The sequence below is a fragment of the Euleptes europaea genome, chromosome 3 (assembly GCF_029931775.1).
Source record: "Euleptes europaea isolate rEulEur1 chromosome 3, rEulEur1.hap1, whole genome shotgun sequence".
Classification (NCBI taxonomy): Eukaryota; Metazoa; Chordata; class Lepidosauria; order Squamata; family Sphaerodactylidae; genus Euleptes; species Euleptes europaea.
This window is the reverse complement of record NC_079314.1, coordinates 106,725,256-106,740,554: the sequence shown is the minus strand read 5'-3', so window position 1 is coordinate 106,740,554 and position 15,299 is coordinate 106,725,256. Positions and strand designations below refer to the sequence as shown.

General features: G+C 41.7%; 1 protein-coding gene across 1 annotated transcript in view; it reads right to left on the bottom strand.

The window, feature by feature from the left end:
* Positions 1 to 15,299, bottom strand: part of CACNA1C (calcium voltage-gated channel subunit alpha1 C) — a 575,193-nt gene that overhangs the window by 187,646 nt on the left and 372,248 nt on the right. Inside the window, 1 exon segment of the mRNA XM_056845863.1 lies at positions 29 to 132. Coding sequence (XP_056701841.1) covers positions 29 to 132 — 104 coding nt within the window.

Here is a 15,299-nt window from a genome sequence, read left to right as displayed (position 1 = left end):
AAGAACACCAAAAAAACCAGCAGCTTACCCGCTCAACACACCAAGAACCAGATTAAGTACGAAAAAGGATCCAAAGATGACCAGACTGACAAAGTACACCCAGGGTAATTCATAGCCCATAGCGTCCTGCATCTGGAAAGATGGGAGGATAGTTAGAAGACAGAGATAGAAAGCAGAACTGATTGGGTAAAGAAGACAGAGAGATTTGCAAATAAAGACTTTTTGATCTGCGTAGTCGGACAGTTTTTTTTTGTTACTCACCCATTGCTACAGTGAAAGGATTAAAAACCATATAAAAACAAAAAGCATCCATGATAGCTTAATCATATTTAAGGAGAACTACTTATGGACTTGTTTCTTATTTTCAAAATGTTTATACTCTTAGGTAGCAAAAGGAAAGAACAAAAAAAACCAACCACACCCCATCTGGCCATTTAAAGAGAATTGGTGATAAAAGATGTACCACTAGCTCTGTACTTAGTAAAGCCATTTTGCAATGAGTTAGGAAAAGATTAATATCAGGATGAGAATTTTTTGAGGTGATTAGAGAAGATCAGGAAATAATGTGTATACAACTAATTGCATACTGGCCACTGTGTGAACAGACTGCTGGACTTGATGGGCCTTGGTCTGATCCAGCAGGGCCTTTCTTATGTTCTTATGTTCATACTTGTTTTATTATTATATTTTTGTAACCAAGAGTTTTCTGTTTTACTCCATACTTTTTAATATATTGAAAGCATCGATCTTGTGTGTCAGCTGTGTTTTGGTTCATCAGAGAGTTTTAGCCCAATGTTATATTTGCTAAAGTCCCAAGTAAGAGACCAGTATTCAGGAATGTGATGTAAGGACAGCATTAATGCTGCTGTTCTACTACTGTATATTCTGCACATCAGGAACTATCTGCCAGTTTTCACCATGTTTCATTTTTCCATGGGAGTGCTGCACTACAATTGCAGATATTTTTTTAAACAACACTTCTGTCTGGCATTCAAGGCCTTTTGGATTTTGTCCAGGAATTCACATGTACTCAATGTGCTTATTAACTCTTTCTTTTTATTTACAGATATTTTGCACCCCAGATCAGGCATTACCATGAAATGACATAAAACAATTAATTCAAGATGCAGATTCCAGAGGTAAGAACCACTCTCCTACCTTCAAGCTTCATCTTTGTCATCTGAAGAGGAATGAATGGGTATCATTTTGACAACTGATTTGTTGCCAAAATATCTATGGCTGGCATTGTTTCACAGAACACCTTTTCAATGGAGGTCAGATGAAACTAGCAGCAATGGAACAGATCAACTGCTCAGGAGTGTTCACACAACTCTTAAGAATATGTAATGGCAACTGATCCATAGCAATATATATATATATATATATATATATATATATATATATATATATATATATATATATATATATATATATATATGCGCCAACCAAGGTCATTAGGAACAGTGCATACTGACACCCTGTGGAAGTTTCAGTGCTGTATAAACTCAAGCAGCCAAAGAAAAAAAGAAGGGAAGGTTATCGTTGCCTATGAATGCATGGAGAGCATTCCTGTAGCTTTTATACTACTTGCTATTGGAAAAGGGGTGTGTGTGTAAAGTGCCGTCAAGTCGCAGCCGACTTATGGTGACCCCTTATGGGGTTTTCATGGCAAGAGACTAACAGAGGTGGTTTACCAGTTCTTTCCTCTGCACAGCAACCCTGGTATTCCTTGGTGGTCTCCCATCCAAATACTAACCAGGGCTGACCCTGCTTAGCTTCTGAGATCTGATGAGATCAGGCTAGCCTGGGCCATCCAGGTCAGGGCATTGGAAAAGGTACCTTAAGGATATTCTTATTGGGTAAAAATCAGTGACATCCTGTTTTTGGCATTAATGTCTACTATGTATTATACAAGATATTTAAGAGTGTGCTTCCAGGTGATAAAAAAACTGCTAACTCTATTCAAGTGTTACCTCTGTTCCATAATATAATTCAGTCCCCACAAAAACTACCACTGAAACTTTACATCTCCACCCTTTCACCTGCTTCTGCTGCCCTGAGAAGCATTTTTTCCCCTTTATGTAGGCATATGGGCACACCAACATTGCGGGGTACCAAAATAGTTTAACTGTTTGAAAGGATTTATGGAACTCCTTTCAGGTGCAGTAGTTCCCCCTATCCTACCTGCTCTATTGGAAGTCGGCCTTCTCCAGCCCTAGTGGCACCAGCCCCATCTCCTGCCTCCACTCTTGCTCCGACGGAGGAAGGTTCAACATCTAAGAGTACAACCCTATACATATTTACTCCAGTCTAAACACAGAAATTTCAGTGGGCTTAGGCTGGAGTATGTTTTCTTAGTGCTACAATATAAATCTCAAAATCTGACAACTGGAACTGATTTCAGAGTTTGGTTTTGTGATAAAAGGCACAGCAGTGGATCCTAATCTAGTCAGGAGAGTTGATCTTAGTACTTGAACCACTGTAGCTATAACAATCACCAAGACAGCTTGCAATTAAGTCTTCTATATGCTAAGTGAGGAACGACAAAATCATTCTGCTAGCCCACCTGTCATCTGTAATCCCAAGATAAAGGGATAATAATAAATTTCAGACATGTGGAGTCGCACCAGCATAGCTTCTGTGATTGCTAAGATTCCTTCAAAATATTGCATTATTGCCTAGCTCAAGCTAATTTTGTGGAACGCAATAGTTCCATGAGGTATTGCTATGTTCAATGTGCTGTTGTCATTGCTGCACTGAGATAGCGAACATTGAATACCTGAACGCTTGCAGTTTAACAAGATCAAGCAATCAGACTTTCTTTCTAAGCATACACACTGGAAAGTAAGTTCCTTTAACATTAATAAGAGTTAACTTCCAAATAAATATGGCTGGGATCAGGGTGCAAGTAAACTCTAAAGTTTACAGCTGTCCCAGAAACAAACAAACAAACAAACAAGGAAGCTGTTTCTAGTTATAGTTCAAGGAATGAAAGCATCCCAATACAATGCAATTTTATGAGACAGGGATAAGCATCTATCTTTTGCAAATATGTTTTCATTTTAATTGCTCTGAATAGTTTGGGTTGCCAACCTCCAGGTATTAGCTGGAGATCTCCTGCTATTACAACTGATCTCTAGCCGATAGAGATCAGTTCACCTGGAGAAAATGGCTGCTTTGCCAATTGGACTCTATGGCATTGAAGTCCCTCCCCTCCCCAAACCATGCCCTCCTCAGGCTCCGGCCCCCAAACCTCCCGCCAGTGGCCAAGGAGGACCAGGCAATCCTATGAATAGTACATTTTAAAAATTATATACAGTACCTTCTTCATATTCTTCATTAAGAGGTGGCGTAACTCTTGCAGGATAACAGTAATGAATGCAAGAATGAATGAGCAACTCAGTGCAATTAAATAGCATTCATTAAAGGGGAAGATGTTGCTTTGGGTAATATGTTGCTCACCAGTGCAATCCACTGAAAGAATTCACTGTAGAACAAATGGACTCGTATACAAAATACTTGTACTGGCATGCCTTTTGCCTGGGAAGATTTTGCCATCTAGGCCGAGCTTTTCCACCTGCTCAGCCCCACTCCTTGACCACTGATGCCTTTTAAAGGAGCTGCAACCTGAAGGTGTTGCCTTTTGTTTGGTTAACAGTTAATTATTTGGATGTATTATAATAGGGGTGAGGGAAGGCAGCATGCTATAGCCCAATCTCATCAGATCTCGGAAGCTAAGCAGGGTCAGCACTTGGATGGGAGACCACCAAGGAAGGCTCTGCAGAGGAAGGCACTGGCAAACCACTTCTGCTTCTCACTTGCCTTGAAAGCCCCTTGCATGGGGTTGCCATAAATCGGCCGTGACGTGACAGCACTTTACACACACATTATAATAGGCTTTCACATTTGTATTATAACAGGCTTTCATATTTGTTAGTGGCCTTGGATGTTCTTTTGGGAAAAAAAGTGGGATATGAATAATTTTTTTTTAAAAAATTGAAATCTGTACATGTAGTAATACTGGTCAATAAATAGGATTGATTCTCATACCATGTTCTGTAATTGGGTAGGAAAACTTCAGTGGGATTCCCTGTGAGCCACATTCCTCCTTTGTAAGGCCAACCCAATAACAGGAAGGTGTCCATCTAAACACGCAGTTTCAGAGCTTCTCCAGGAATAATTTCAGAGGGTCAGAGGATCTTTTCAGTCAAGCTACTTCACTCCTGGACACATTGTCCAACTACAGAGGAGTATGCTAAGGAGGTTGCAATCTATCCATGGATGAATGATGGATCTTAATGGGCTGCCCTCACTTGAAAATGAAGTAGCCCAAGGGATGCAGTTGCTTAACCCATATATCTGAACAAATATTTGTGAAGGTATCATATCTTTAGGATGGTGCCGAGTTGTTTTCAGATGCCCCAGAAGGTTGGACCAGGGTTGAAATTAAATCAAAAGAGTTTCCGTCTAGACATTAGGAAGAATTTTCTAACAATTACAGCAGTTCCTCAATGGAACAGGCTTCCTTGGGAAGTGGTAAGATCTCCTTCCCCGGAGGTTTTTAAAAAGAGGTTAGATGGGCATCTGTCAGCAATGCTGATTCTATGACCTTAAGCAGATCATGAAAGGGAGGGCATCTTGGCCATCTTCTGGGCATGGAGTATGGGTCACTGGGGATGTGGGGGGGGAGGTACTTGTGAATTTCCTGCATTGAGCAGGGGGTTGGACTAGATTACCCTGGCGGTTCCTTCTAACTCTATGATTCTATTCTATGATTCTATTGTCATATACCAGGCAAGAAAAATAGGCACTTTCCCAACCCTGTCTCCAAGGAGGGTGTATTTACAGCAGGGGTCCCCAGTGTGGTGCTCATGGGTGCCATGGCACTCACAAACACCTTTCCTGGCACCCGCCAAGTGCTTTCAGAAAGTGAGCGAGGCTAGGTGGGGCTTTTGCCCAGCAGGGCTTCTGATTGGCTGTGCAGATCAAAAGGTATCCTGTTAAACAGAACTTCTGCCTGAAATGTTGAAGAGTTAACATTAGAGTGATATATAATCTCACTCCCTGACATTTTTTAGGCTACGCCTCCTGCGGCAGCCGTTTTGTGATTGTCCCCACTGCCCTGTGTCAGAATTCTAAAGGCACACACAGGAATTGGTTCTTGTAGGTTATCCAGGCTGTGTAACCGTGGTCTTGGTATTTTCTTTCCTGACGTTTCGCCAGCAGCTGTGGCAGGCATCTTCAGAGGAGTAACACTGAAGGACAGTGTCTCTCAATGTCAAGTGTGTAGGAAGAGTAATATATAGTCAGAAAGGGGTTGGGTTTGAGCTGAATCATTGTCCTGCAAAACAATTAACATAGCACACCCTCATTAGCACATTATCTTGATACTTACAGGACAATGATTAGCACATTACCTTTGTTACTTTTTGCAGGACAATGATTCAGCTCAAACCCAACCCCTTTCTGACTATATATTACTCTTCCTACACACTTGACACTGAGAGACACTGTCCTTCAGTGTTACTCCTCTGAAGATGCCAGCCACAGCTGCTGGCGAAACGTCAGGAAAGAAAATACCAAGACCACGGTTACACAGCCCGGATAACCTACAAGAACCAATGAATTCTGACCCTGAAAGCCTTCGACAATATTTTGCACACACAGAAAGTCTATGGTTTAACCATAGAGTAAAACAAAGGGCAGATCTAGGAATAGCCAGAAACGCTATGGTAAAACAATATGGTAAAACGCGAATGGAAACGCTATGGCTTTACCATAGAGTTTCCAGCGATTGCTAGAGCTGCCCTTTGTCACTTCTGGTAAGAACATCCAGTAAGTACATGAGTAGGGTTGCCAGGTCCCTCTTTGCCACCAGCGGGATATTTTGGGGCAGAGCCTGAGGAGGCGGGGTTTGGGGAGGGGAGGGACTTCAATGCCATAGAGTTCAATTGCCAAAGCAACCATTTTTCTCCAGGTGATCTGATCTCTATCGGCTGGAGATCAGTTGAATTAGCAGGAGATCTCCTGCTACTACTTGGCAGTTGGCAACCCTATACATGAGGCTGCATTTCTTTAAAACAAATTCCTGTGATGCTACAGCTCCCCCCCCCCAACCCTCTGACCAGTTGTCCGGCAAGTTGCCCCCCCCAACCCTCTGACCACTGCCTGGCAACCCTACCTCATGCTACCGTTTGAGATTTCTAGAAATATTGCTTCCATACTTTGAAGCCTATCTTCGCAACCTATGAAGACTACAAACTTTTAAAAAACTGAACAGGGAGATTCCCGGTATTCTGATTTCCATTTTTACCCTTGCACATTTAGGCCATGGAATATATACAGCTCTGCCTGCTTCATGGCCTCTTCTCCTTTATAGTCTGCAGGAATGACTGCGAATCCTGAGCAAATTTAAACACATTAAACATAGGGAAATTATGCTGTTTTTGCACTCATTTGGCAAACAGAAAAAGAAGCTAAATTTTCTAGAAAATTATTCACAGCATATTTATCAATTGTTCCATTGTTGTTTGGCTGCACTAGGAAAATCTTTCACCCCACAATGCAAGGGGACTTTGCCTGGCGTACTGAAATAAGCAAAAAAGCTTGTTCTTACGTTCCTTTCACTCTGGGATTTCCCATCTTTCTCAAATGCCTAGTTATATCTGACAATAGATCAGCCCCTTTGTGATTTAGCTCTTTTCTTGTTTTCTGTTGCTTGGACTGTGAGATTATATAATTTGTGGTATGACTAATCTAATGTCTAACTTCATGATTGTCTACCGCTACTGCTTAAACTCTTGGGAAAAGGTGATGAATGCTAGATCTTTTACTAGCCTTTAAATAATAAGCACTTAGACTGTAGTCCAGGTTTTGGAAACTATTACAAAAATTTAGAAGCTGTGCACTTGACCATAAAATAACATCGTTCTTATCTAGATTTCTAATCCAATTTTTTTCTGGATCTACTACACAGGACTCTGGATCATGGTTTATTAGGGTTGCCAACCTCCAGGTAATAGCAGAAGATCTCCTGCTATTACAACTGATCTCCAGCCGATAGAGATCAGTTCACCTGGAGAAAATGGCAGCTTTGGCAATTGGACTCTATCGCATTGGAGTCCCTCCCCGCCCCAAACCCCACCCTCCTCATACTCCGCCTCAAAAACGTCTCGCTGATGGTTAAGAAGGACCTGGCAACCCTATGGCTTATGTATAAAACATAGAGCGCCATAAGGTATTATTAACTCTAAATTACGGCTGCAACCTTTAGTTGATTAACGTAATTAGTTTAAAAACTTTTTGATTGATTAAAAAGTTGCCCAAATGACTTATAGCGAATTTTAAAAACAATTTTAAACACACAAACTGTGGATGGCAGGAGCCATCTTATTTTTATTTACTTATTTAAAACCTATTCAATTCTATTCTATTCTATTCTATTCTATTCTATTCTATTCTATTCTATTCTATTCTATTCCTGACCCGAAGGCAGCCTCTTAGAATGCTTCTTTAGAACAGACATTTCCTCTTTTCCCTTACACATTAGGAAATAACTCTCCTAAGGCGGTGCCTCTTGTGGCACAGCCATAAATAATCTAAAAACCAAGGTGAGGGTTTTTCTTTCAGAAGTACTGTTTTATCTTATCTAAATGAATGCAGTTTTACTCTATTCATCAATTAATTGATTAAAACTCATTCTTGCTTCTGATACGAGGCAAAAAAAGTATGAGCTGAAAAACAAGATAGAAGAACAGCACATCGGGGTGGGGAATGTAATAAAAAAGAATGAATCAAAATTATCTTTATCTAGAGATGATTTTTGCCTCTAATGGACACAGATACAGCTCTCAGGTATGGATTGTGATCTAGCAGCAGAGGCCTCAGTCAACTGACTAACAAGGAAGGCACTGACTAGTTCCCAGTCTGATCTGGGAACCATATATAACCAAGAGTGGACAAGGAGGAAAACAGCCTGGGAAAAGGGCCGTGCCTCTTCCCACTCCTGGCTCCACCCTGAAAGGAGGGAAGGGAGGGAGAAAGAGCCCGCCCTGTGCCACATGCAGCTTGTCTAGGTGTCTCCTTTATCATGTGGGGCTCAGCCAGGCTGCACACCTCCCCAGAGGATAGTGGCTAGGGTTGCCAACTGCCAGGTAGTAGCAGGAGATCTCCTGCTAATTCAGCTGATCTCCAGCTGATAGAGATCAGATCACCTGGAGAAAAATGGCCGCTTTGGCAATTGAACTCTATGGCACTGAAGCCCCTCCCATCCCCAAACCCCGCCCTCCTCAGGCTCCGCCCCCAAAATATCCCGCTGGTGGCAAAAAGAAACCTAGCAACCCTAGTAGCGGCCCCTCCATGCCATCAATCCAACAGGACTTTGCTCTGCGGCCTTAATGGCAATCTGCCCTTTGTATAACCCCAGTCAGCCTTTTTCTTGGATATCCTACTTGCTACCATGGATAGTAAAGGCAGACGTCCCCAACACAAGCTACTTGGCTTGATTTCCTTACCCATGGCTATTGGCCTTTCTAGTTCTGCTACTAAACATCTGCTGTGTACTCCACTTCCAGTCATTCAGTCTACCAGTTTGCCTTGTATCCAACATACTTGATAGTAGTTCCACTCATTATGAACCCATTTGACGTCCAAAGTCCATACACCCTCCTGGTGGCCTTAACCCTATGCCCAAATGATAAAAATCTATGAGACCTCAATTATAGTAGTAATTTCATGCAACATGATTATCCATATTTTAAAAGCTTTGTATTAGAATGTTATCTCTGATTTTAAATCAGTCTGAATCTTTTAATGTTTTAAAATTGTATAATTTATGTTTGTATGAATACAAATAAGGGCTGTATAAATTAGCCTTCAATAAAGCCTGATGTCATACTAGATATTCCTGGATTTTGTATATAGATTCCTTATAGAGCCAGAACTTTATAACAGGCCAGGTCCCTTTTTAAAAATACCTGTGCCACTGCCCTGCCCTAGTGTGCTGTGCCAAGCTATTTTATGCTAGTGTTGATTTTTGTGACCTGTAAAAATTCCCCAAAGGACCTTCAAAATGACTTTGATCACAGTGTATTTGCCTAGTGGGTCACTTTGGTTTCTAATATAAGCAGGTTCTTATTTAAGATGGAAAGGGGTGCTTTAAATGGAAAGGAATTTAAAAAGTAACGTACTTATAAGCCTCAAAGACTATTTACGCAGTTCTTTCACTGTGAACGGTAGCCTCTTTGTGTCTATGCTGCTTGGTTATATAAAAATCTTCTTATATTATGAACACTTTGGAAATTGGTTTTTAAGCATGAAAATATCCTACAGGTCTCAAAATCTCGAGAGCTCGTTTCAATTCAAAATCCTGGGGCTTCCCCCATCTGTATATTTTGTATCTATAGTTAGAAGGTTGATGATCATGAAAAAACTTCGCTGCCTGCTTTACTGCATTGCTTCCCTTCCCCAAATCCAGATATTTCTACTTCCCAGTGCTGACAGATGCAAGATTCTACCATGTGCAAAAAGCACCAAAATGCATACTGTGCACTGATTTACATAGCCAATTAAAGGCTTAAAAAGAAAGATAATAAGAAGTGGTAATATAAGCTGTAAATTCTCCATCCTCTTTAGTAATGGCATTTTTACATTTCAAAATGCAATAGGAAAAGCACTGGGACATCTATTAGAATACAGCTTTCTCGAACACGTTTGCAAATTCAGTCCCAAATGGAATACATTTATCAAGTGAGGAAGAAAAAAAAACAGACTCCCAAGTCTTTTCTTACTTGATGTGGAGCAGACAGTAATTGGCATCTACTAAAGTTGGATCGATGACATCTTTGGGAAGCTGTATGTCAACTGCTACCCCATCCTGGCTTTTTTATTGCTAGGCTATACGTTGGGTCTAGTAGGGCATGAGATTCAGTTAGAGGAGAATGCATGATAGAATTGTGACCCCCTCCACTCCAAGACTCTACTGTATATGGAGGACTGAGCTCAGCTGACAAGACAGTACCTACTATGAAGTGGAAAAGCATGTACCAGCAAGCCCTAAATGAGAGAGCATTCCAGAGGCTAACTCCTGCTGATCCATAGGCCAAATCAGATGAGACTAGTTGGCTCATAATCTACCTATTACCTACAGAAGAGAAGCTTTTTAATGCTAGGCAACGTGATTTGGTCTTTCAGCATCATCCAGCTATATAGATATGCTTCCAGCAAGAACTCATGCTTGACAGGAAACATAGGGCAGAAGAAACCAGGGGAGCAATCGTAAGCATATCTACTTGGAAGTAAGTCCCATTTTATTCCCAGGAGAATGTTCTTACATGGCACCATTTGCCCCTGATACTTATACTTTGTAATAAATCTCAGGCCAATGTAGTTGCAAACCACTTGTTTTATGTAGATGCCTAGTATGCATTTTTCCTCACTTCTCTTGGCAAATTCCTATCTCCCCTGTTGCCATAGCATTTTTGCTCTAAATGGAACATTATCTAGCACCCATGACTAAGGCAGTTGCCTTGTTGTAGAGGTGCTTCTTGTCCCTATGAGTATGGACTATTTTGGCTATGCCATAATTGTATTTCTTGTGTGACTTCATAAGTGTCAGATAGGCTCTCTGTCGGCCCCGGATATGAAACAAGATGGTTCCCCCCACGGACAAAATGGAGTTTTTTGTGCACTCCGTTTCTCCCCATTTGCACCCGGTCTCCTGCCCTAGATCTGCACCTCAATGGAGACCCGCCCGAGTAATCGCTGATCTGATACCGGGTCCCGCAAAACAGTGCCGAAAGCCCGGGAAGATCAGCCAGTTAAGGCACACGTTTATTTCCTATATGTGTTGTCTAAGTCTTTACCGGTAGTTAACTTCTGTATTGTTTCTTTGTCTTCGAAACCTAATCAACCCCATTGTATTTACCCTATATATGTACCAATGCTTCCCCATACCTGTATTCTAGCCTTAAGTTTCTATGATCTGCTGAACTCGCTGACTTTCTGAAATAAAACTTTTAACTCGCTGCACCATCTGGAGAGAAGTCTTTATTACCAGGAACGCAACGTGTTGCTGAGACCTGACAGTTATAGATATTAGTTATTGTTCTTATAGGTTTGTTATTCACATTAGGTTTGAGTTTAATACCCTTTTGATAATTTTGTACCTTTGCTGTACTATATTGAGTGAATACATCAAGTAGGTCTGACCTATGCAATTTTTGTTTACTATTGTGCATGCATAGTGTGGTGTACTTCTGCATTTATACTATGCCATAGCATCCAAACAGGATGCATATAAAGTAAGGAAGTTGCCCAGCTTTACTCTGCTAAATGAACAAACTTGAAAGTTAGGCAACTAGTAGTGCCATCCTAAGCAGAGTTACAGCCTTCTAAGTCAATTGGTTTGGAAGTAGGGTTGCCAGGTCCCTCTTTGCCACCGGCGGGAGGTTTTTGGGGTGGAGACTGAGGAGGGCAGGGTTTGGGGAGGGGAGGAACTTCAATGCCATAGAGTCCAATTGCCAAAGCGGCCATTTTCTCCAGGGGAACTGATCTCTGTTGGCTGGAGATCAGTTGTAATAATGGGAGATCTCCAGCTACTACCTGGAGGTTGGCAACCCTACTTGGAAGGGGGGTAACTCTGCTTACAATGATCTGATGTAACTGGCACGATCTGATGTAACTGGCAAGAATGTGCAAAATCCTCATAACTGATTAATTTTTTGGGATGTACATTTTTGATCTACAATTACCCTACTCTCTTTCGTTGCCAGGCCCAAACATTTATTTTTATCCAAGCTTTTAATGATCTTTTAAACGTGTCATTACAGTTTGTTTCTAGACTCAGCACTATTTTGTGTGTGTGTAAAGGGAGCCCTTTGGAGCAGAGTGGTAAGATGCAGGAAGTCGGTTACAGGTAGCTGGCTCAAGATTGATTCAGCCTTCCATCCTTCCAAGGTCGGTAAAATGAGCACCGAGCTTGCTGGGGGTAAAGTGTAGTCCACTGGGGAAGGCAATGACAAACTACACAGTAAACATAGTCTGCCTAGTAAATGTTGTGATGTGACGTCTCACAATAGGCCAGGAATGATCCAGTGCTTCCACAGGGAACTATCTTTACCTTTAAAGGGCTGCCTTGGTGACTCCAGAAAGTGGCTTTCAAGACAAGTAAGAAGCAGAAGTGGTTAGCCATTGCCTTTCTCTGCAGAGTTTTCCTTGGAGGTCTTCCTTCCAAATATGGACCCTGCTTCGCTTCTGAGATCTGATGAGCTGGGCTATACCATGCTGCCTTCCCTCCCATCAGCACTATTTTACAAGGATATTTTTAGATTGCTAAATGAATTTATCCTTAGTTTTATGGAGATGTATGGTTTTGTAATGTTTTTACATTATGAGCCATCTTGAACATGTTCTCTGGAGAGGTAGCATATCAACTTTCTAAATAAATGTACCTTTCCAATAGCTCAGCCAGTCCCATTTGCTACCTCAGACATTATAAGATCTGATGTTTTCATGAATTTGTTTTGCTGACAAACACAACATGTATTTTGTAGCCTTAAGGTTAGCATTGCCCTGACATGGATGGCCTAGGCTAGCCCAATCTTGTCAGAAGTGGGAAGCTAAGTAGGGGTGGCCCTGTTTAATACTTGGATGGCAGACCACCAAGGACGTCCAGGGTTGCTATGCAGAGGAGGGCAGTGGCAAACCACCTCTGAATGTCTTTGCCTTGAAATCCTTATGGGGTCACCATAAGTTGGCTGTGACTTGACGACACTTTCCACCATCAAGGTTAGCATAAATAGTTAGTAGTACTTCTTGCACATGAAATGTAAAAATACATGTTCTGCATGCAAAAGATCGGAAACTGTGCTTACAATTTTTGAAATAAAGAACTGCATTAATAGAATTCCTAATTTTGATCTTGATTCCTCTTTGAAAAATGACTATTTTATAAAATTGGCCACTGTACACAGCTCAATAATTTTATCTGGAACCACTATGTGCACCCTCTAGAAGAAAGAACTTTTATAAAGGCACATCTCATGCAAATACAATATGAGACACATCCATATTGTCATTATTATTTTTTTAAGTTCCCCTTACTTAGTTGGTTTGGCTAAGTCTTGTCTTTTTATACTTGTTTTAGCCTCAACAAGTTAGTATTAGAAAGTGTGTGATAGGCTACAAAATGGAGGCTTTCCTTTATATTGAAAAATTTTGCCCTTCTTGTTTAACTACGTGGAAGTGATAATAATCACCTGTGATATGTTTAAAAACACTTGCTGAGCTTAGCTCCTAGGCTGATTTCACAGAAAGCACTTTTTGGTTCTTCTCACACTGTCAATGTGCATGTATAAAACAGGATAGTTGTTTTAAAGTCACTTGTACCAGGCTCCTGAACTGACTGAAAGACTTTCCAGAAGACCAATTCACAATTATATTTCAACCCTTCTGCTCTTTACAATGCATGTGTGATTGAGGTCTCAGTTTCCCATACCTGGGAATAATTGGTTTGGAAACAGGTCTCAGTAACAGTGAAAGGAGCAGTGAGGAATTGACAAGGGGGAAAGCAAAGTACTAAACAGCGGGATAAAAAGGTAAGGCGAAAGGCAGGAATATGAAATACATCCTTCCCAAGCAGGACACTAAACAGTCCCCCCCCAAATCTCAGGTCAGGACAATGTCTTCTATTATTACACAGGAGGGGTGTTCATAGTGAAGCTGTGAGAAGCCTGTGCCTTTTTCATTCCATTTCAAAAACAGTAGTAGAAGAAGAAGAGTTGGTTTTTATATGCCGACTTTCTCTACCACTTAAGGGAGACTCAAACTGGCTTACAATCACCTTCCCTTCCCCTCCCCACAACAGACACCCTATGAGGTAGGTGGGGCTGAGAGAGTGTGACTAGCCCAAGGTCACCCAGCTGGCTTCATGTGGAGGATTGGGGAAACAAACCCAGTTCACCAGATTAGCCTCCACCGCTCATGTGGAGGAGTGGGGAATTAAACCGTGGTTCTCCAGATCAGAGTCCACTGCTCCAAATCACTGCTCTTAACCACTACACCACACTGGCTCTCAGTACCTTTGCTATGTCACCAATTTGTTACTTGCTCTTTCTTATAGCAGATAGATTATTCCTATTGTACCCCCATAAGCCTAGCCTATGCAAAGGTATGCAAAAAATGCTAAGGCAGCTACCTGGTTAATGTTGAATTGTGCTAACTGGCCTTTGGTTGCATGGGCACTTTTAAAAGCTTATGCTCAATGCTAGACAATGGACATTTCTAAATATGGATAAATTAATGAACAAGAGTTGAGGGTTTAAAACACTCTCTTGAAATATCCTGTTGGTTCTGAAGAAACAGGCATCATGGCTCCTCACTGCCACAAAACATGGGCACTCCCTCCCTAGATATGTCATCTTGTTTCAGCAGACAGATACTTGGAGATCAATCAGAGGTAGCTGGCTTTTTCTTCCGTGGCTTAATTCACACCCAGGCCAACATCCAGTGTGACTTTCATTCCCACCCCCTAAATAAACCAATCTAAAGCAAAGCATCAGTTAATTTTTTTTGGGGGGGGAGGGGGGAAATATCGTACTAGAAGCATGCATAGAAGTGCCTTCTGAGAAGCAGATCATTCTCTTGCGTGGAAAGGCCATGCTGCTAATTCAAGCCTAGGCACTCTTAAGAATAAAGGGTTAGAAAGCACAAACACAGCTGGTGAAAATTGTAGGGTGGTGGTTTTGCATATAACATCCCCCCCACACACACATTGTGGCAATATCACTGTGTCCCTTATCACCACATCTTCCTCAATGGGATTCAAAGCAGGCTCCGGGGGGAGGGGGGAATGAGAGAAGCTCACAAAACATGTCAAGCCTGTCAGCAAAGTAAATTATATCTATTGCCTGGTTTCTTCTCCAATTTGATTTCCTGACAGGAGTTTCCAGGGCAACTGTGAGCCTCAGTTTCAAGCTTTTTCATCAAAACTCGAGAGCGCAATTTCAGAGATGCTGGAGGATGGAAGAGACTTTTTGCAGGTCAGCACGTCTAAACCTGCTGCCTCAGACGCAGGTCTGCTAAGTTTTGTTCCCCCTTGGGCTGTTATCATCTACTGGATGGCAAGGACATCCCAAAGGCACAAGCAATCCAAGCGGCGTGCTCCGGGATCTCTTGCAAAATCACAGAGAAAGCAGAGGCATCCCGCTCAGATCTGTGCATGTGGGGAGGGGGAGAAGGTTGGGGCAGCAAAGAATTTGCTGCCGGTTGTGTTTTGTTTCATACAGTGACAGCCAAAAATA